Source organism: Diabrotica undecimpunctata, chromosome 6 (genome assembly GCF_040954645.1).
Source record: "Diabrotica undecimpunctata isolate CICGRU chromosome 6, icDiaUnde3, whole genome shotgun sequence".
Classification (NCBI taxonomy): Eukaryota; Metazoa; Arthropoda; class Insecta; order Coleoptera; family Chrysomelidae; genus Diabrotica; species Diabrotica undecimpunctata.
This window is the reverse complement of record NC_092808.1, coordinates 115198095-115220368: the sequence shown is the minus strand read 5'-3', so window position 1 is coordinate 115220368 and position 22274 is coordinate 115198095. Positions and strand designations below refer to the sequence as shown.

The following is a 22274-nucleotide window of genomic DNA, read 5'->3' as shown; positions in this document are numbered from 1 at the left end:
TTAAATGTTAACTTCACCTGCTCGTATAATGATCTAGATCATGGTCATCTAGTGCATCCTGTTAGATAACCAACGTGGCTCTGACGTCCGAGTGTTTGCCGGGATAATCCACAATTTACTGGCCAACGGCTTCGAGCAGATGAGCTGGTAAGTGGAAGGGCACTCTGTTGTCTTGAGATTGAGAAATTGGTCTCGAAGGCGGAAGAACCAAGAAAGTGGTCAACGGCATAGAAGGTAACGAGAAACCACTGTATTAAAGGTCCCTGATGACATCTCTAGTATAGCTATTATGAAAAACACAACTAAAGTGGAAACAGCTACTAATTATCGAATACGGAAGCCAAGATTCGGCAGGGGAGATGATCCACCTCTAGATCACAGGGCCTCCCAGGTCATAACCCAACGAAACCCCTGTGACAAAACTGGAAAAGTCTCTCTGAAAACTTCAGAATTGATTATCAAAATATGTACCTGGAATGTGAAGACAATGTATCAAGCTGGAAAACTTCATAATACCATTCAGGAAATGACCAGACTTGGAGTAGGTTTAATGAGCATAAGCGAAATGAGGAAATAGTGGTGCTTGTATTGTTGATGGTATACCACTCGGGAAATGATGACGGTCAACATATGTATGGGGTTGGAGTAATCGTATCTCCTTAATTACGTCAATATTCTACAAATGTTATACCTGTTTCTGAAAGATTAATAATAATCCAACTGAATACTTCTTCTTAAGGTGCCTTCTCCATTACTGAAGGTTGGCTATAACTACAGCAAATTGCTCTCTATCTTGAGCTGTTCTTAGTATCGAATTTGTGTCCATGCCTGTCCAGTTTCTTACATTCTTCAACCAGGAGCATTTTCTTCTTCCTGGACCTCTTCTTCCTTCCACTTTCCCTTCCATTATCGTAGGAAGCTGTACTTTTCTCCTCTGTAAATATGTCCTAGATAACTCGTTTTTCTGTTTTTTACAATATTTAGGAGTTCTCTCTCAGTACCCATTCTTCTTAGCACCTCGTTGTTGGTCACGTGCCCTGTCCAAGAGATCTTCAGCATCTTTCAAAAAATCAACTGAATACTACTCAGATCAAATTAAATGTTTTACAAGTGTATGCCCCAACCAGCAATAAACTAGAAGTAGGGGTAGAGCAATTCTACGAGTTGTTGATAAATTCACTTAAACAAATTAAAAGAGAAGATATAACTATTATTATGGGTGACTTGAATGCGAAAATTGGTAAAGGGAAAAGCGGTGAATTAATTGATGATTTTGGTCTAGGAAAGAGAAATGAAAGGGGAGAAAGATTAAAACTATTTTTAGAGGAAGAAGAATTTGCAATACTAAATACGTTCTTCAAACTACCAACAAGATGTTTGTATACTTGGGTTTGTCCGCAAGATCAACCAGGAAACGTAAGAAGGAACCAAATTGATTACATAATGGTGAACAAGAGATTCCGTAATGGATGCCTATCAGTTAAATCTACCCCGGTGCTGACGTATCGTCAGATCATATTCCTGTTGTTGGTATATTTAGGTTTAGATTTAAAAAGGTTCCAAAAAAGAATGGTAACAAAAAATGTGATATGAGAAGACTAAAAGATAAGGAAACAAAGGAGACAGTCGCATGGATTTTTTCAGAAAAGCTAAGTAACATGGAGCAAACATATGATCCAGAAGAATCACTCCAGAATATATGTGAAACCTTTAAGATCAGAGAAGAATATCTAATAGAAAATAAAGAGAAAAGGAAAAGTTGGATGAATGACAATATACTGCAACTCATGGAAGAAAGAAGAAAATCAAAGAATAACAAAAGAATGTACAAAAATATTCAGAGACAAATAAGAACCGAACTACGAAAGGCCAAAGAAAATTGGTTAGAAACACAGTGCGAAGAGATAGAGTTGTTGGAACAAAAACACGATACATTTAATATGGGGCAACATCATCACAGTTAAAAATCAAGAAATATGCATATCGAAATACAGAACTCTTTGATGATAATAGGTCCGAACAACCCCCGTCCTACATATGTAATGACCACTTACCAATCACATCAGATGAAGTGGAAAAAGCAATATCACAACTAAAAAATGGCAAATCTCCTGGACCTGACAATGCGTATGCTGAACTCATAAAACTATTTAACACCGACGGTACTCAATGACTAACAAAAATATTCAATGACATATATTTACACGGAGTAATACCAAGATCATGGCTGAAGTCAACGTTTATTGCTCTACCAAAGAAAACAAAATCCGTATCCTGCAATGATTTCCGGACCATCAGCTTAATGAGCCACATTTTAAAGTTATTTTTGAAAATAATACCTCAAAGGATATATAGACTATGCGAAGAAAAAATCACCCGACACAATTTGGTTTTCGGAACGCTGTGAACGCAGTGTACGCAGTAGCGATATAACTCCATATTTATGCATGCTTCACTGATTACCATAAAGCATTTGATACAGTAAAATACGACAAGCTGATGGAGATATTAACAAATATTGGAATAAACACCTGTGATCTAAGAATTATTAGCAATCTTTACTGGAATCAAACATCGTCTATCCGTACAGAGTCAGAAGAATCCGATGATATTAAAATCAAACGTGGGATCCCCATAGAACCTCCCCCAGCAAACGCTTCCAATCAGTCTCTCACATTACCACAAATATTATCTCCTTTATTAGATTCCATCAACCTTTCCAATACTACTTCTATTTATACCCCCAAGACAGCTCCATGGATGCACAATCTTCCAATATTCAATACTGATTTATGCAGATTCGACAAAATAGAAACCCCAAACTCAATCCTTAGAAAATCCTTCCAAAACATCCTTAACTTAACACAATTTGATGAAATTTTATACACCGATGCGTCTAAGAATGAAGACTGTTGTAGCTCCGCTGTGTCCACAATGACGACGACAAGAAGCTCTGTGCGATTGCCTTAAAGTTGTAGTATCTATACCGCAGAATTATATGGAATACTCCAAGCATTAAAGACTCCAATCCATCCTACTTCAAATGAAAGCATAAAAATCGCCATTTGCACTGACTCTCTTTCCTCGATTTATTCCATAAGATGCATTTTCTCGAAAAACCCACTAGTCCAGGAAATCCACACCATCTGTAACCAACTATATTCTGCTAACATAAAAGTCATAATGATCTGGACTCCATCTCATGTTGGTATATTGGGAAACGAAAACGCAGACCAAGCCGCTAAAGCAGCATGTTCTTCTGACGTAGCCTTCAAAGAGGTCCAAATCCATACGGATCTTAAAATATTGATAAAACAAAAAATCCTCAGCTCATGGGCGGACCTGTGGAGTAAAACAAAAACTAAGCTGCATGACGTTCAACCCAACTTATCTCGCGTCAATATCTCCTCTATGAACAGGAAAGAAAAATCAGTTATTCACCGACTACGAATAGGGCATACACGTCTCACACATGGATACCTTATGGCATCAGAAAACCCTCCAGTATGCCACTACTGTAATAGCGTTCTTTCCATCAAACACGTGATAGTGGACTGCTGTCAGTATGATTCTTCCAGAAACAAGCACGGCCTAAAAGGAAATCTAAAAGACATTCTCAGTGTTCCAAAACGTTTTGACAGTGTTCTTAGATTTTTAAAAGAAACAAGTTTAATTCAGCTAATATAAACAGTGCATAGTGATAAGCTATATTGTTTTAACCATTCTATAAAAAAAATGTTCATATCAAATTCTTGTACCTATACCTATATAAAATATGTATAATGTTGTAAACTACTGTACCCGTGTCAATGACCATAAGCTGTCGAGACACGTTAATTTTAAATAAAAAAAAAAACGTGGGATCCGACAGGGATGTATACTATCACCCTTGCTCTTTAACATATACTCTGAGGAAATTTTTCAAGAAGCAGTAGAAGACGTTGAAGCCGGAATTCGAATTAACGAAGAATGTATCAATAACATTAGATACGCGGATGACACAATGGTATTCGCTGACAATTATAAAGCCCTCCAGTAGTTAATGAATAGAACCACAGAAGCGAGTCAGGGATATGGACTTTCACTGAACATTAAGAAAACAAAATGTATGATGATCTCTAAGAAGGAACAGCAAATTGAAAGAATCAGTGTGAATGGTCAACCAATACAAAGAGTAAAAACATACACCTACCTTGGTATGAACGTCAATAAAAATTGGGACCATTCCCTAGGAATAAAATATAGGATAGAGAAAGCAAGATCTGTATTTCAAAAAATGGTTAAGCTATTCAAATGCCACGATTTATCAGTACCCATAAAAATCAGGTTACTACGATGTTATATCTTTCCTATACTGTTGTACGGAGTTGAGTCGTGGACTCTCACAGACGCTACCTGTAAGAAAATTAAGGCTTTTGAAATGTGGCTTTATCGTACAATCCTAAAGATATCCTATACCGACCACATTACTAACCAGGACGTTTTATTAAGAATGCAAAAGGAAAAGAGTGGTTAACCACAATAAAACAGACAAAATTAAATACCTCGGTCACATCATGAGGAACAGCGACAGATATGGGTTGCTGCAATTAACTCTTCAAGGAAAAGAAGAAAGAAAACGAGAACCAGAAAGGCGAAGAATTTCCTGGCTGAAAAATTTACGTTCGTGGTTCAATACAACAACCACAAATCTTTTCAGAGCCGCAGTTTGCAAAATACAGATTGCCATGATGGTCGCCAACATCCGAAACGGATAGGCACTACAAGAAGAAGAAGAACATCGAGCTGTGATCCTTTGATTCTCATTATTTAATTCACAGTAACAATCAATATTGCTGATCGTACAAGATTGAATTTGGAGTGTAACTCAGATATTTTGAAATTGACATACTCTGCTATTAATCACATTAAAACAATTATTTTAATTCGAACAATATTATTTATGATAAGATTATTTATGAATTCTAATATCTTAATATCTCATTACAAGCCCCCAACTAGGTAGCGGCGATACAGGGGAGTGTAGTAGGCATGCCTTAGAAGAGTATTCCGTAAAAAATCTTACAGAAACCTAGGTGAAATATCGTGACATGGGGAGTATTGTCGACATTAATAAACATAACCTAGATTTGATACAGGGTAGTAGTTGTGTCAAAATCAGACTTTGGTGTGAGCAAGTTAAGTTTGATGTGGTAAAGTTCTCAGGAGCAGAGGGTGGAAATCACTGCTAATCAGTCGAAAGGTCCGTTGTACAGCGATGCGAAAAGTAAATGACAGCCTATCACATTATTTTCATTGTTACATTGTCCTGTAACTCTTCTTTGTCATGTTAGGAAACCTAAACAATTGGGATACTCAGTAACGGGCCGATTTAGATCAAACTCTCCGAAAACCCGACTGAAAAGATTATGAGCCATGTTTTGAAAGTTTTTTTTCGAAATTTAAGTATATATTCGAATATAATTGCAATAAAGGAAATATTGTAAGGTACGAGAGAGCCTTTGTATTCAATAAAATTATTGATTCAAAAGTGTTATGATCAATGCTAAGATGTTTTTTGAATGGAAGACAAACTTTTTCTTATAAAATGATAAACCAAATTATTGAAACAGAAAAATATATTGTCCACTTAGAAGTAATTAAAGAGGACTTAGAAGAACAAACCATATAGAAGTAACAATATACAATACCAATATTACCTTAAGTAAAATCAACGGGAGAAGATCAAATAAAATTAATCTTCTAAGAAAATGAGGTCTGGCTTAAGGACTTGTTTGTAAATAAATATTTTGTTTTTTCTTTATATTTTATGTATTATATATAACTTTTGAAGATTACAAATTTTTTTTTATTTTTTTTTCGTTGCTCCTTTATTTTAAAGATGGCGCCAAAAATTTTTCTTCCAAAAATTACTGCTCCAAGGCGGACAATTAATCCCTGGAACAGCAAATCTGAAATAGAAAATTCAAGGAGGATTTTTTTGAAAAAAAGTAACTTTACGTAATAGTTTGAGCAGAATTTTCCAGAAAAATGGGATATTCTGTAAAAAAAAATGGCGGACATTTGAAAACTTTTACCTTTTTTCGACTTTTTTCAGTCACAAAAATTTTGAAAACAAAATGCAAAAATGTTTATTAAAATCGACCGACTAGATCTGGAGATTAACTGTCCGCCAGTTTTAAAACCGTAGTTTTTCTCAAAATCTTTAATTTCTGGATCTAGTCGCTTAATTTTAATAAACCTTGATACATCGTGTTTTCTTTTAATTTTTTATATGATAGTTTACTACAGTTTGACCAAAAAAAATAATAAAATTTTTGTGACTGAATTTTTGAACATTGTTTTTAAATGTCCGCCATTTTGTTTTTTTAGGAATTTTTAATTTTTCTGGTAAATTATCACGTAATGACACTTCTTTTTTAAAGCTCTTCTAGAATTTTATGTTTCAGATTTGCCGTTCCAGAGATTAACTGCCCGCCATGGAGCAGTCAATTTTGGACGAAAAATTTTTAGCGCCATCTTTAAAATACACGAACAATGGAAAAACAACAGAAAAAATTGTTGTAATCTTCAAAAGTTAAATAACTATAAAAGAAGTTTAATTGTAATTTTTTAGCATTCTAGACGGTAATAGTAGCTTAAATCTGAGGAGAGTAAAATTTCTTCCAACAGTCCAGTACAACTTTGTATATTTAAGACAACGCTTTTCTATTTTACGTTCGCTTTCCAACGTAAGATTGTGTCTTTGGTCTACTTGTTCGAATGCCTTTTTTTACTCGTTCAGTTTCCTCAAAGCGCTTTGCAATTTTTTGTACTGTCGCCTTATGGTTAGAAGAATGATTTGGGAAAGTAGGTCATTGAAGAAGTTGGCTACTTCAGCGTTGTCAACTGTCAGAACAGTACAATTTATTTTACAAAACTTTTTAATAAACGTCAGGCATACGTTTAATCAACGTTAGTTTTATGAATTTATGTAAAAATCACAACATTCTATATTAATTGAATTACTTTAAAATTATTTGGCACTGAGAAGTTTTATTTTTTAAGATCTGCGTCACTAGATAAAATACAAAAGAGTCACAAAGCACAACCATCTCGTCAAAATATGAAAGACAGTAATTAATAAATGAATAAATAGAGAAACAAAATATCTGAAAATCAGTTGAAATTTATTTGATGAAAATTACAACAATTACAATATTCATTATAAAGGAGCTAATAGATAATATAGAAATAAAAATAGAGTACCCAGAAAAGCTTTGTGTTGGACAGAAATAAGAACGGAGTCTTCAGAGAGTATGTGAAAATTGGGTTATGTATAATAGGAGCGAGTACCAATTCATTCCAATTGAGTTGGTTTACATCCGGGCTTAGTACTCCTTTTCTGAAAGTTCTGCACTAAATGTAAAAAAAGAAAACAGCCAAGGTTATGTTGCTAAAACGATAATGCTTACATAGATAAAGTGAGAAAAAAGGAAAACTAAAAATGAATACATTAGTTAAAGTTTAGATGAGTCGACGCAAAAATCAGGGAGTATGTTAAATTAGTTAGAGCACATTCAACAGCGAAATAATAATCAGACAATAAGAAAAAATTCCGGGTATCAATTTTCTTACAGAAATAAAACAGGAAAGGTAAAGAGGACATGATGGAAAAGGTTTAGATAAGACCTGTAATTGGAATTAAGTTTGGTATAATTCTAAGAAAGAAAATGATTGTTATCTAATTATACAATTTATTTAGAATAAATAGTATGAAAGTAAATTACCTGAAAATCTACGTAAGATATAGTATGTCTAACGTGGCGGCACCAATCACAAGTCTTGTTCTTCTTAAAGTTAGCTCTCCTGGATTGTGAAAAGCAGAGTTCTGAACAGAATACTGATGCACCAGAAGAAATGGCAGTATTATCATCAATGGATTTACCACACCAACCGCATCCATCTATAAATAAATTATAAACATTTATTATGGTATAATAATTTATTTAAATAAAGCATGCGTTACACCAGGACACTGTTTAAATTTTTTTCTTAAATACGAATGTCTCCAGTAGTCAGAGACGAAAATACCACCTCTAAAAATTATAGGAACACGCTGAATTTTACTGAGAATGTCAATTTTGGGACTCTAAAAAAAATGCAAAAAAGTTTACCACTTTTACCCCCCAGATTCTCCCTAAAACGCCCCCTCGTAGGAGGAAAACGGAAAAAATTGGTTTATTAAAAATCTGTCAGCCGTATAACAAAAATTGTTCCAATGAAAAATGTAGCTGAGATAATTTTAAACAAAAATGTTTATTAGCATATTTGTGTAGAATGGGGTTCTTCTCTTTAAAACAATGCTTGAAGCGACCGGCTATTTTGAATATACACCCAAAATAAAATTGTTGCTAAAAGGTAAATGGCATTACTATTTAAATGGGAATAAGCCACAATTTGATTCAGATGGCGCAAAATCGGACTAAGTGGAAAAGCATGCGAGAGGCCTATGTTCAGCAGTGGACGTTGGAGGCTAGTGAATGATGATGATGATGAAGCCACGATTAAAGGTAAAAATTTTGTTTTAACAAAAAAAAACAAAATTTGTTTAATTTACTAATGTTTGTATTTTGAAAACGATTTCCGAAGTGGAAATTGAAACGTCAATAAACTAACTTTAACCTTTAATTGTGGTTTATTCCTATTTAAATAGTAATTACTTTAAAATGCCACAAGAAAATAGCTTCAAAAGTAAATGTCATGTACGTAATAACTATTGTAAAATTGGCAATTTTTACGTCTTTTACAAGATGGGTACTTTGAACCCACTCGAGTTATTTGCGTGCATAAACAATCTTTTGTGTTCATTTGTAATTTATTGCATCGCCGCCCCTTCCATACTTTTAGACCAGTCTGGTTAAAAAAAAGGTAGAAAAATTGTTCGCAGATATCTGAAGCTTTTAAGACATAGGTAGGGGTTACTAGATGACGAATAGATGAAAAACATAAACAATAATTTAGGGTCACAATTTGATTTTTTGTCTATAAGTTTCTTCCCTTATATTTTACATAAACAATATTTATATCATTTTTTTATATTAAGAACATCTTTATTTTAGCATTTTTCTGTTTTTTAAATTAAAATTGATAAATAATTTACGGAGATATTTGCAAAAAAGCAGTTTTTTGCACTAATTTATAAATTTTATTAATTTTATTATTAACAAAATAAAATGTTATTAATACATTTGAACATCGAGGAATTACCGTCTTTTAAATTTGTGCGAAATTTCCCCCCGATCGGTCAAATAGTTTAAAAGTTATTTAATTTATTTTTCCCTGAGGCTAAATATTTAAACTAATGAACTTGCTCTATTAATGATGCTAGACACATTTAGATAATTTCATAGTATTCTTTAAGACTTAAACTATCTCAGAAGTTAAATGCATATTGCGTTTTCATCGAAATTATTTACAAAATCAACGTTTGAAAAAGGGGTGTTTTTTTACTTATAAACAATTGTAATAACTTCTATATTTTTTAAGCTACAAACTTGTACGTAAAACCATTGGTTAGCTGGTAAAAAACTCACATTTAAAAAAAAACATTCTATGACCAATAGGAACGAAGTTAGGGACTATATCATATCTCTATTATTTATAAACATTATAAATATTAATTTGCACAAATTTGGAATGAAAATCTAAACTTTATATTAAAACTTATGGCTATAATATTCATCCAATTTTTCAAAACTTACAGCCCTTCGAAACGAAGGTACTTTCGAAAGATCGACACAGGAAAGTAGAGGGGACATCTGTTTCAGCTCCGTTTTTTTTTTTTCGAGATGGGAACTTCAAATTGAAACACTTAGGAAAAATTTACATTAACTCGACTTCCATTGCAGCTAGAAGCCTCTTTTTTTTAATCTGGGGTAGCTCGTCGAAATATGAATAACTACATAGTTTTCACTGGCCGGGAAATATGTGAAGCCTCGAAAAAATTGAGTCCATTTGAAATTCACCGTAAAAACTTACTTTTCCTCCCTCCGGAAATCTCGGAAAATCTCGGAAAAATCAACATATATTTTTTTTCATTATATATCAATAATGTAATAATACTTATATATTCATTATCATTATATTGTTATATTCCTTATATTAATTATACAATTATAATTATGTTGATTTTCCGGGATTTTCCGATATTTCCGAGTGGGGGGGGGGGTGAAAATCATGTCATTATTATCATTACTGCGACAAACTATTCCAGCCAAATTAAAAAAAAGTAAGTTTCAAATGGACTCAATTTTTTCTAGGTTTCCCATATTTCCCGGCCAGTGAAAACTATGTTGTTATTCATATTTCGACGAGCTACCCCAGATTAAAAAAAAGAGGCTTCTAACTGCAATGGAAGTCGAGATAATGTAAATTTTTCCTACGTGTTTCAATTTGAAGTTCCCATCTCGAAAAAAATAAAAACGGAGCTGAAACAGTTGTCCCCTCCACTTTCCTATGTCGATCTGTCGAAAGTTCCTTCATTTCGAAGGGCTGTAAATTTCGAAAAATTTGATGAATTTTATAGCTATAAGTTTCAATATAAAGTTTAGATTTTCATTCCAAATTTGTGCAAATTAATCTGTATAATGTTTATAAATATTAGAGATATGATTTTTTAAAAAATAGTCCCTAACTTCGGTCCTATTGGTCATAGAAGGTTTTTTTTGTAATGTGAGTTTTTTTTTTCAGCTATCCAATGGTTGTACGTACAGTAGTCTGTAGCATAGAAGTTATGACAATTGTTTATAAGTAAGAGAATAAAAAAACATATCCCTTTTTCAAACGTTTATTCTGTAAATAATTTCGATGAAGACGCAATATGCATTTAACTTCTGAGATAGTTTAAGCCTTAAAGAATTCTATGAAATTTGCTAAATGTGTCTAGCATCATTAATAGAGCAAGTTCAATAGTTTAAATATTTAGCCTCAGGGATAAATAAATTAAAAAGCTTTTAAACTATTTGACCGATCAGAAAGAAATTTCGCACAAATTTAAAAGACGGTAATTCCTCCACGTTTAAATGTATTAATAACATTTTATTTTGTTGGTAAAAAAATTAATAAAATTTATAAATTAGTGCAAAAAAACTGTTTTTTTGCGCAAATATCTCCGTAAATTATTTATCAATTTTAATTTAAAAAAACGGGAAAATAAAGATATTCTTGATATAAAAAATGATAGAAATATTGTTTATATAAAATATAAGGGAAAAAACTTCAAAAAAAAAAAAAATCAAGTTGTGACTATAAATTATTGTTTAAAAAAAATGCAAGGTAAAAATACGAGTACTTTTTCATCTATTCGTCATCTAGTATCCCCCACCTATAGTCGGTTCGCTATATTTACGCGGGTTTCGGATTAACAAAATTATGCTAATGACTCATTGATAACCATTTGCAGTAAACGACTTCCCAGAAAATTAGGTAAAAACTGCATTAATGGTCATATTTTAAAATACATTAAAATAACATTAGGGTAGATATAAATTTGTTACAATATTGCAGTTGAATTGATTCTTTGCCAGTGTTGAGATTGTATGTTTGGTGGAAATATTTAAAAATGCCTAGACGTGTGTTAGATGTAGATAGTCTAATTTGTAGTGTACATAAGTATTTTACGGATGAAAAAGAAAATGGCGGTCCTTTAAAATCGGTAATGTCTGTTCAACAACGCGTATGTGATGCTCTAGGAATTAGTGAAACCAAACTAAGAGGAGTATTACAAAATCGCAATAATGAACGACCGAAAGAAGATCACCGAAAAACTCGCCTATCATTGAAAACGAAAGATATTCCAGATGGAAAAAAATTTGAAATTCGTGATACCATTTATCGAATGCGAGCCAACAAGGAACATGTGACCTTAAATACAATTCTCTCGGAATTAAAAGATAGAAAATTTGACGAAATTGGCAGAACAAGTATATGGCAAGTGATACATAATTTGGGTTTCAAATTTCAAAAGGAGGATAACAGAAAAGCCCTTTGTGAAAGAAGTTCTGTTGTGCATAAAAGAATTAACTTTCTAAGAAAATATTCTAAATTAAAAGAAGAAAGGGCAAATTTTATATATTTAGACGAAACATGGATATTTTCTAGGGGTGCAACCAAGAGAATATGGCAAGATGATAACGTAAAGTCTATCAAACATACTGATGGAGAAGGGAAGCGACACATAATTTTACATGCAGGAGGGAAATCGAGTTTTATTGAAGGAGCTGATTTAATATTTTCATCTAAATCAAAATCAAGTGACTATCACGATAATATGAACACAGAAATGTTTGTAAAATGGTTACATGAAAAACTTCTCCGAGGTTTAAGTGAGCCCAGCGTAATTATTTTAGACAATGCACCTTACCATTCTGAAGTATTAAACAAAAGTCCAACGAATTCTTGGACTGTTAATAAAATTAAAGAATGGTTGACAAAGGAACATATACCATTTACACAACATATTTTAAAATCAGAATTATTACGCTTGGCAAATATCCACGCAAAACCGAAAACCTTTGTTGTGGATCAGATTAAGTTACGGTCATCAAGTTTTACGTCTGCCACCGTATCATTTGCCAGTTTAATCCCATCGAATATATATGGGGAATAGCAAAACAATATTATGACAACCATATTGGGCCTAACGGTTATAGCGACGACGCAGTTCGGGAAACTTGGCGAAAGGCACTTTCAATTGTAACTCCAGAAGTGTGGTGCAACTGTATATTCAAGTGCGAGAAACTAATAGAAGATTGGTGGACTCGTGAAAATAAAATAAACGAAATAAGTCCAATAATAATAACAATTAATAATGGTGATGACAGTGATGATGATGACGATTATGATATTTTTGATGATAATGACTGATTTTCATTTTTGTTGGCAAGTTAAATTTTTTTATTTTTTATTAGAAATTCTCTCCATGGAACAAATATACATAGACCATATTTTCTGTGTGAAGTGTAATATAAAATTATTATTAGGTTTATATTAGCCACATTAGACTTCATTAATGAAGTAATTCTCCTTATTATACTGTCAATTATATAAAAGATTTTCCATTATTATTTAATTAAAAAAAGTTATGGATTATTTTTCATTTCATTTGACCAGTTGATATTTCCCCAAAGAGCAGGTAATTAAAACTGGGTAGGTACTTACAATAAAATTTTTAATCCGAAACCCGCGTAAATATAGCGAACCGACTATATGTCTTAAAAGCTTCAGATATCTGCGAAATCGATTATTTTGCATAAGCAGACTGGGCTATTTCTGTTATCTATTCGGTCAGGCATTTACGAATAATTTTGCCAGATGTTATTGTGGTGCGAACCAAGAACTTTTATTTGGATGTGTTTCGTAAATGAATTACAGTTTTTTGCTCAGGAATAATCGTTAAGTTTACATTATGTGCAGATGACTGGATGATTTTCATAATTATATTTTGATAATTTTAGTTATGGCTTCGACTAGCAGAAAACGATAAATAATTCTATCAGATCTTTATTTCTAAGAAATGACTCAAAAATAGTTTGATGAGTCTGCTTACTCTAGATCTGGAGTGATGAATCACAATCTGGAGATAAACCAATCGTTGTTCTTGAGTCTACTACTGAATCTGACACTAATTATGCACCAGAGTCAGATAAAGAAGACATTCGTAGTGAAACCGACAACGAAGACGAAACATTACATTTTGCGTCAAATGGTAAAGTGATAATTGCACCCAATAATAGGTAATGGTTTACAAACCCTGTAACAAAATCAGGAAAGTATGCCTTACACAATATAATACGATTTATTCCGGGACCACGACGCAAAGGTAAAATTTATTTACTCATGTGGATGCTTGGTGGAAGTTTGTGCTTATTCTCTCCTGAATAAAACTTGGCAACACATCAAATAAAACGAATTAGACGCAATTTTAGGAATAATGCTTAGGGCTGGTGAAAGAGTTGGGACTTTCCAACTAGAGAAATAATTTTGGATGAATTTTCTAATCCTATTTACAGAGCTTGCATATCTGTAAATAGATTTGAAGATATAAGATTTTTACGGTTCGATGATAAAAGAACGAGAAATCAAAGGCTGGAAACGTTGGCTAAGTGGATAAGTTGGCGCCATTTTCTTATGTGTGGAATATGTTTATAAATCAATGTAAAACTGTATTGATGCCAAAAATGGATTTAACAATTGACGAACAATTACTTGGCTTTGGCGGTAGATGTGGATTTATCCAATATATGCCAAGTAAACTAGCCAAGTATGGCATTAAGTTCTTCTGGCTATGTGAATCAGAAAGTGAATATGCTGTTGATGGAAAAATATATGTTGGAAGATAGTCAGGTAATGAAACTCAGAGAAATTTGGACTCAAATATTGTGAATGAATTGATAAATTCAACACGCCTTTGTTGCATAGATCTAGTAGTTGACAACTTTTTTATAAGTGTTGACTTGTTTGAAAAATTATTTTTACTTGGAATTACTCTAGTTGGAACCATTATAAAAAATAAAAGGCAGATTTTAGAGCAAGCAAATGCAAGCAAACAAAGAAAAAACTGTAAATTCTTGATTTGGATTTCGCGAAAATATTGGTGAGTTAAGTACCTACCTACCCAAAAAGTAAAGCTGTGATATTGCTGAACACTCTTTATAATGACAAACATATTAATAAAATCGAAAAAAAAAAGAAACCAGAAACTATACATTTCTATAATAAAAGAAAAGGAGGTGTTGACATAATGGAGCAGAAAATTGCAAATTAGACATGTAAAAGACAAACAAAAAAATGGTCAGTTGTTATCTGGAATAATATGATGGATGTAGCATCTCAATGCATTTATACATTTTTCACTAAACACTCCGACTATAAGAATGGACAAAATGATAAAAGTAGATTATTTCTAAAGGAACTGTACTCAGAATTAATTTGGCTCTAGATGAAAAGAAGAGCGGGAAACAGAAAACTCCAAAACCATATTCTTGAAGACATGAGAAAATTTCTGAAAATTAGCACAATGAAGGCCCGAATTTTAACAAAATTGTGTAAAAAACGATGCTCCATGTGTCTATCCAAAAAGAATCGAAAATGCGAACGCTTTTGTGCCAATATAATGCATTTATTTGCAAAGAACATTCAATTTACGTATGTAAAACATGCTGTTGACTTAAGGTTTCTTTACTTTTATCTGTTTTAATGTATCATTAAACAAAATTGCTCAATCAAAGCCAATATACTATACTATATTCGTAAGCAGTTTTTGTGTATTGCCGCAAATAAAGACACTTTTTATAAAGGTAGTAAATTAATAAACGTAGCGCGATTTTTGTCATTTTTTATGATTCTCATGAGATCATTAAAATGTCACTTTAATGGACATTTCATTGTTAGATTCTAATTTTTAAAACCTATACGATGAAATTTCGATTTTGAGTGTTCGCAATAAATGTGACGCATTTAAAATATGCCTAAAAACGCTGAATTTAAACTTTCACTTTACAAACGATCTAAAAAGTTTAAAACTGCTCCTTTATGATTGTACAAGTACGTTTTTCGAAACCACACAACTTCAACTATAAGTTCCACTTAATACCGCCTTCGTTTAGACCTTTCTTATGACGTGTGATCGTTTGTATTTTAAAAGTTTAAATTCTGCGTTTTTAGACATATTTTAAATGCCTCATATTTGTTGCCAAAGCTTAAAATCTAAATTTCATGTTATTGCGTTTTGAAGATTAGGCTCTAATAATGGAAATTCCATTATGACCGGTTAATGAAAGTGATACATTTTATTGATCTCATAAGAATCGTAAAAAATGGCAAAAATCGCGCAACGTTTATTTATTTAATACCTCTATAAAAACCGACTTCATTTGCGGCAAAGTACAGAAATTACTTACGAAAGCGGTACTCTTCAACTTTAAAACTCATTTTGATTTTGTCGACAGGACACTCTGATCAAAAGATACCAAATTTTTACCGTCGAGATGATACAAATTTTATTTAAAATTGAATTCGCGCGCGTAACCGATAGTCAAAATCACCGGCTGCTTCAAGCGTTGTTTCTGAGAGAACGGTTCATTCTACAGAAAAAGTGCTAATAAACATTTTTGTTCAACATTATCTCAACTACATTTGTTATTTGAAATATTTTTTTCTACGGGGTATAGATTTTTGATACATCGATTTTTTCCGTTTTCCCCCTCTACGAGGGGTAAAAGTTGTACACTTTTTTGCATCTTATACAGGATGAAATTATTTCTATGAAAAAACTTACTAATTTTTTAAAACCGGACCTGATTTTTTTCTAGTTTGAATAAATCAATTGATTAGGTGGTAGTAGTGTAACGTTTGAACAAAATGTGAGACCCATCGAACTTACCATTCAAAATTCATAACTAATCCTGTATACAATAGGAGCAGACACTTTTCATTGGTCTTTTGTTATTCCCCATAGGAGCCTCCATACGAAGTAGAAATATGTACAGTTTCTCATGACTCATCCTGTATATGGTGGTAAATGCAAACATGGCATTTGGAGAAGACGATACGACTGGGAATTGTATCTAGCTTATGGAAAACCTAATGTGGTAAAGCTGATTAAGCTTGGAAAGTCTTCCTCCATTCATCTTAAATGGATCATGTGAAGCGCGTGGAACTAAATGTATAGTATATAACAAATTAACACATGGTAGGAACGTGATCCGAGGGGCGACTAAAAATACAATATATGGATTAAGTAAACGAGGATTTGAGATAATTCGAAACTATAAGCTGGACATCGAAAGCTAGAAATAAGATGGACTGAAGAGAATTATGGAACAGGCTAAGGCCCAACCAGGGCTGTAAAGCCAATGGTAATGAATATTGATAAACAAAAGAGATTTTATTTTTCCAAAAAAAATCCATAATGACTTCTAATTAACATAGCGGGTTCTTTTTTAATATGCATTTTTAACCACTTCGGCAAGAATTTTTAAATAAATAAAGTATTTTTTCTATTATCTAAGTCTATTTAATAAGTTCTATTTATTAAGTTTAAATTTTCAAAATTTTATTTAATTTTTATAAACTTAAATAATTCGAAAATTTCAGGACACGAAATGTAAGGGCTCGAGTCACTCTGTATAGCGTATATTACTACTACTACTCTTCTTCTTCCCTCTGCTCTCTTCTTTTTATATAGTCTGTTTTTCAATGTGCCTCCAGTAAGTTGTCGTTCCATCGTTTTCGTGGTCTTCCTACTGATCATCTTCCTATTGGGCAAACTGCCCAAATTAATTCTATGACTTGGCCCATATTACAATAAGTATATTGGTAGAGATGAACATTCTAATAGTACCTACTTCCATAAAATGTGGAAAGAAGCACTAAACCAATTTAACACAGAAATTTTAACACACAAAAATACTTATGAAATTGTTAAAAAGTGGTATATCCGAGAAAAAAATATGCTTGGAATTAACGTTCAACCAATCATAATAGACACTGTTAATATGAGTAGCTCAGATTCTGACAGTGAAAAATCTTAAATTTATGATGATTCTTAAATAAATATTATATGTATAAATAAATATTTAAAATAAATTGTTTTTTTACCCAGCTCATAAGTTTTCTGTTTCAATTTATTGTACATAGGTCTCTTTATTTAAACTTTGTTGTGTTAATTTTTGTATATGCATTATTTTTTTCAATTTAGTTTGATAATATGTGTAACCTGCATCTAGTCTTATGTTTATTACAGTTTTAGTCATTTTGTATGAATAATACCCATTACGAGGCTAAAAGCTTTTCGATCATGAATCTATCAATATCCTCAACAGTAGTAAAAACAAAATCACTAATTAATTCTTCTTCTTATTCTTCTAATGGCGCTACAACCCTTTGTGAGTCTTGGCCTGCTTAACAATGTTCTTCCAATCAGCCCTGTCGGATACTTTCCTTCGCCACTGCCTGATGTTCATGGTTTTAAGATCCCTCTCTACGTCGTCTATCCATCTTTTACGGGGCCTTCCTCTTGTTCTGTTTCCTTGGGGCTTCTATCTCTGGACTACTTTTACAGCTCGATTATCTGGCATTCTTTTTAGGTGACCAAGCCAGTTTAGTCTTTGTAACTTTACAAATCTGACAATATCTGCGCTCTGCATTAGTTCATCCAGCTCGTGGTTCATTTTAATTCTCCACGAACCATCGCTGCATTGGGTTGCTCCAAATATCTTCCTTAGTATTTTGCGCTCAAATGTTCTCAGTTGATTGTCATCAGTGGTTGAGAAGGTCCACGTTTCACATCCATATGTGACCACTGGTCTAATTACTGTTTTGTAGATTCTCAGCTTAGACTCACGATTCAGTAACTCACTTTTCATTAAGTCTTTGTATGCATAAAAGCACTTATTACCGCTAAGAATCCGTGCTTGTATTTCTTGAGTGATGTTGTTGTTGTCATTTATTATTGAGCCTAGGTAGGGAAAACTGGAGGCATATTTGTAGGTATGGTTGTCTACCTTCAGATTCTCATGTTCATTCGATTTTGTGCACTCCATATATTTTGTTTTGCTTTCATTTATATATAGACCAAACGTAGCAGCTTCTCGTTTCAGTTCTATAACTTTTTCGCTTAATACCCTTTTGTTGCGGCTTATTACGGCAACATCATCCGCATATGCGCATATTTGAATAGATCTTGTATTAATACAGCCGTTTATATCCAGTTTTCTAACAACAGCTTCTAAAGTTAGATTAAAAAGTGTTGTTGATAAGGCATCCCCTTGTCTAACTCCATTTTCAATATCAAAGGCCTGCGTCATATCTCCATCTATTCTCACCATAGCTTTGGAACCCTCCAGTCATTCGTATAAGTTTAACCAACTTATTGGGTATCCCTAACATAGATAGTTGCTTTAACATCTGTTGTCGATCTACTCCATCAAACGCCTGTTTGAAATCGATATACAAGTTGTAAATAGGTATGTTATATTCAACACATTTTTCATGTATACCTCTTAACATATGTATTTGGTCTATAGTTGACCTCTTTGGTCTGAAGCCACATTGGTATTCACCAATAATCTCCTCCGAAAACGATTCCAGGCGGCTGTATATAATTCCTGATAATATCTTGTAGATGACATTTAAAACTGTTATGCCCCTATAATTTTTGCAGAGTCGTTTGTCTCCCCCGTTGTACATAGGAAGTATGATTCCTACTTTCCAATCTGCTGGTATGACTTCTAGTGTCCATATGCGGTCGATTAGTTTATGGATACGCCTCCATAGCCCATACTAATTAATTATGAAAACAATATTTACCAATGAATAAACAAAATTATCAAGATGATGGAGCCCTGAGGAAGATTTATATTCAGTTTTTTAGATCTAAACCCATAGGCTAAGTCCGGGAGAGATGGCTCGTCGAGTGAGATGACTCAGTCAAATAAAGCACACTTTTATCCTATTTAGCGTCAGTTGCAATACGTTATTTGATGCACGCGTATGGTATTAGCAAGACTGTGGTTTCCGTGAATTTCCTAAAGGTTATTTACATCTTCTTAAAACTTTTTGCTGTAATCGTCAAAACTATTGTGCAATGAAAACCAACTCGAATCTGCCATAATTGCTGTAAGAAATGGAGAAATAGGGATCCATGCTGCCGCAAGGAATTTTGAAGTACCAGCACCAACATTAAGAAGAAGAATGAAAAGTAACAATTAAAAAAAATGCATTAGGAAAAGTAGTGTTCTCGGCGAAGAAAATGGAAATAAAATAAAGAAACATATTATACAGTTGCAGGAAGCTTTTTTTGCACTTACAAGACCTAGAGTTAGAGAAATGGCTTTTAGATTAGCGAAATAATTAAATATTAAAACTAATTTTAACAAGGAAAAAGACTAGCAGATTTTGAGTGGTTACAATAATTCTTAAGAAGAAACCCTGACTTGAGTATAAGAAAATCGCAAGGCGTATCCTTAGCAAGAAGAAAAATGTAGCATCAGTAACTTTTTCGGAGAAGGGGGAAATCATTGCGTGTATCACCTGTTGCAATCTTAAGACTAACTTTCTTCCCCCAACTTGCATATTCTAAGGCAAAAATAAAAAACAAGAATTCGAAGATGGCATGCCCCTAGGGACAAAGGTTTACATGAATGAAAAGTCCGCTTACATAAACACATATATATTTATTGATTGGTTAACACATCACTTTGTTCCTAGAAAGCCCCCAGGAAAAGTCCGACTGGTTTTGGATGGTCATGCATGTCATTGCAACTCTGTTCAAATGTTAGAGTATGCAGACGAAAATAAGATCATTCTACTGTGTTTACCGAATCACACCACACAGTTTTTGCATAAATCGTTCATTTTTTTAAGTCTTCTTCTTCTTCTTTGAGTACCCTGCCCAAGTTTTAGGCGTGGGTAGCTTCAATGACGATTTGCCGATATCGTTCTCGATCTTGCGCGGCATGTAATAATTCATCTGCTGATAAGCCAGTCCATTGACGAATTCAGACTGACTTTTTTAAGTCGCTGAAGTCATATTATTACAATGCTTGCAATTCATTTGCTTAAATGAATCCTACAAAGAAGATTAAGTGCTTGCAGTTCGGTAAATTATTAAATGAGGCTTGGGCAAAAGCTGCCTCAGTATAAAATGCTGTATCTGGTTTTCGCGCATGTGGTATTTATCCAATCGACCGGAATGCAATCTCAGAGTACCTTTCTTGAGAGTTCAACAACATAAATTACTGAAATAGATAATCTTCTACGTCTAAATCTACCATCTACAAGCAGGTCTACGCCGTCTCACACGTCACCATTAAAACTATCATCCGTACCTGGTAATAAGCCGACCTCTACGCGGTAAGACAATTGGCTGCAGTGAATTTGGAGGTACGGAAAGATTTAGATGTTAAAAAGAAAGGAAACGATGCTAAAAAGAATAAAGGTCTTCTGTAAAAAAGGGCAAGAAACCCAAGAGCCCCAAGAAGATATTTCGTGAGTTATCTTCTTCCGAAGAGTCTGACGATCATATGGAAATTACTAAAAAGTCCAGTGATGATCTACAAGATGAAGCAAATTGAGAATGTGCCTACTGTGGGAGAATATATTCAACCACATGGAAACAAGAACACTGGGTACAGTGCGTGCATTGCAATTCTTGATTTCATGAAAACTGCTCAAAATATGTTAATTTATGTGATATACGCGGAAAAGTATTGGCAAAAAAAGTGATAAATAAAGTTTATGATAGAGCGAAATCACCCTTATTGTATGAGTCATCTCACCCTTACACATCGGTTGAGTTGGCCTTTAACAATTTTTTTTGTATTTTTATGTTTACTGTTTTTGTATGTAAGTATTTGGCTTAACCAACTCTGTACACTTTCGTCTAAATGGTATTTTATATATTTTATATTTTATAAATGTTTCAGAGTTCAGACTTTTTTGTGCTAAGATTCACACAGTCAAAAAAAACGTGAGCCATCTCTCCCGGACTTACACTATATTATGTATTGCTTATATGGAATGAAAACACTTTTATTTGTGATTAAAACGACTTAAATATTTAAATATTTATTTACTGTAGATATTAGCAACCTGTAGATTTCCAAAAATCACGTTCAAAAATGTATACCCAGTTTTCAAAATGCAATAAATGAAATTAACGGGAAGTACTAAAACGTCCATTGTAATATTAGCCATCTTCTAATTCTTATAACCGACGTATGTAAGTTTGGCTCATCATGTTTTGGTTTATTTCAAATAATACGAATAATGACAATGTGCAAAGATCCATAGGATCTACTTGTACATATATTCCTCTATTGACTAATCTGTACTGTAGTTCTCATATAGGTATATTTTTATAGTGATGTGATTTTTTACCATTTAAATTATTTCCCAATATAAACATTCACTAAAAATTAATAAATAATATTTAATCAACCCCTAGATTAACGGCTCTTTAAGAAACAAACTGACTATTGGCGTCTGCAAATGGTAATATGTATAGAATTCAACTCACAATATACCTAACGAATCAAATTGCGTTTTAAGAAACAGAAAATCTGTATACCTACGTCTCGTGTGTTATGTATAAGTATTAGACAAAAGTGTAAGATAACCCGAGTTATTTTCAGCCGTTGGTGTAATATCGGTCAACGCGTGCTAGATATTATAAACCGTTATTCAGTTATTTTGATTCGAACAAAGGGTCGAACGTTATTTTGACAATTCTC

At 33.0% G+C, this 22274-nt stretch overlaps 1 protein-coding gene across 2 annotated transcripts in view; it reads right to left on the bottom strand.

Moving 5' to 3' along the window:
• LOC140443772 (uncharacterized) overlaps positions 1–22274 on the bottom strand; it is a 126075-nt gene that overhangs the window by 20619 nt on the left and 83182 nt on the right. For both annotated transcript variants that reach the window (XR_011951262.1, XM_072535205.1), the window contains exon 3: positions 7770–7945. Coding sequence is in view for 1 of the 2 variants with exons in the window: in XM_072535205.1 (XP_072391306.1) it covers positions 7770–7945 (176 nt within the window). In the remaining variant the exon portion in view is untranslated. The remainder of the gene's footprint in view (positions 1–7769; positions 7946–22274) is intronic.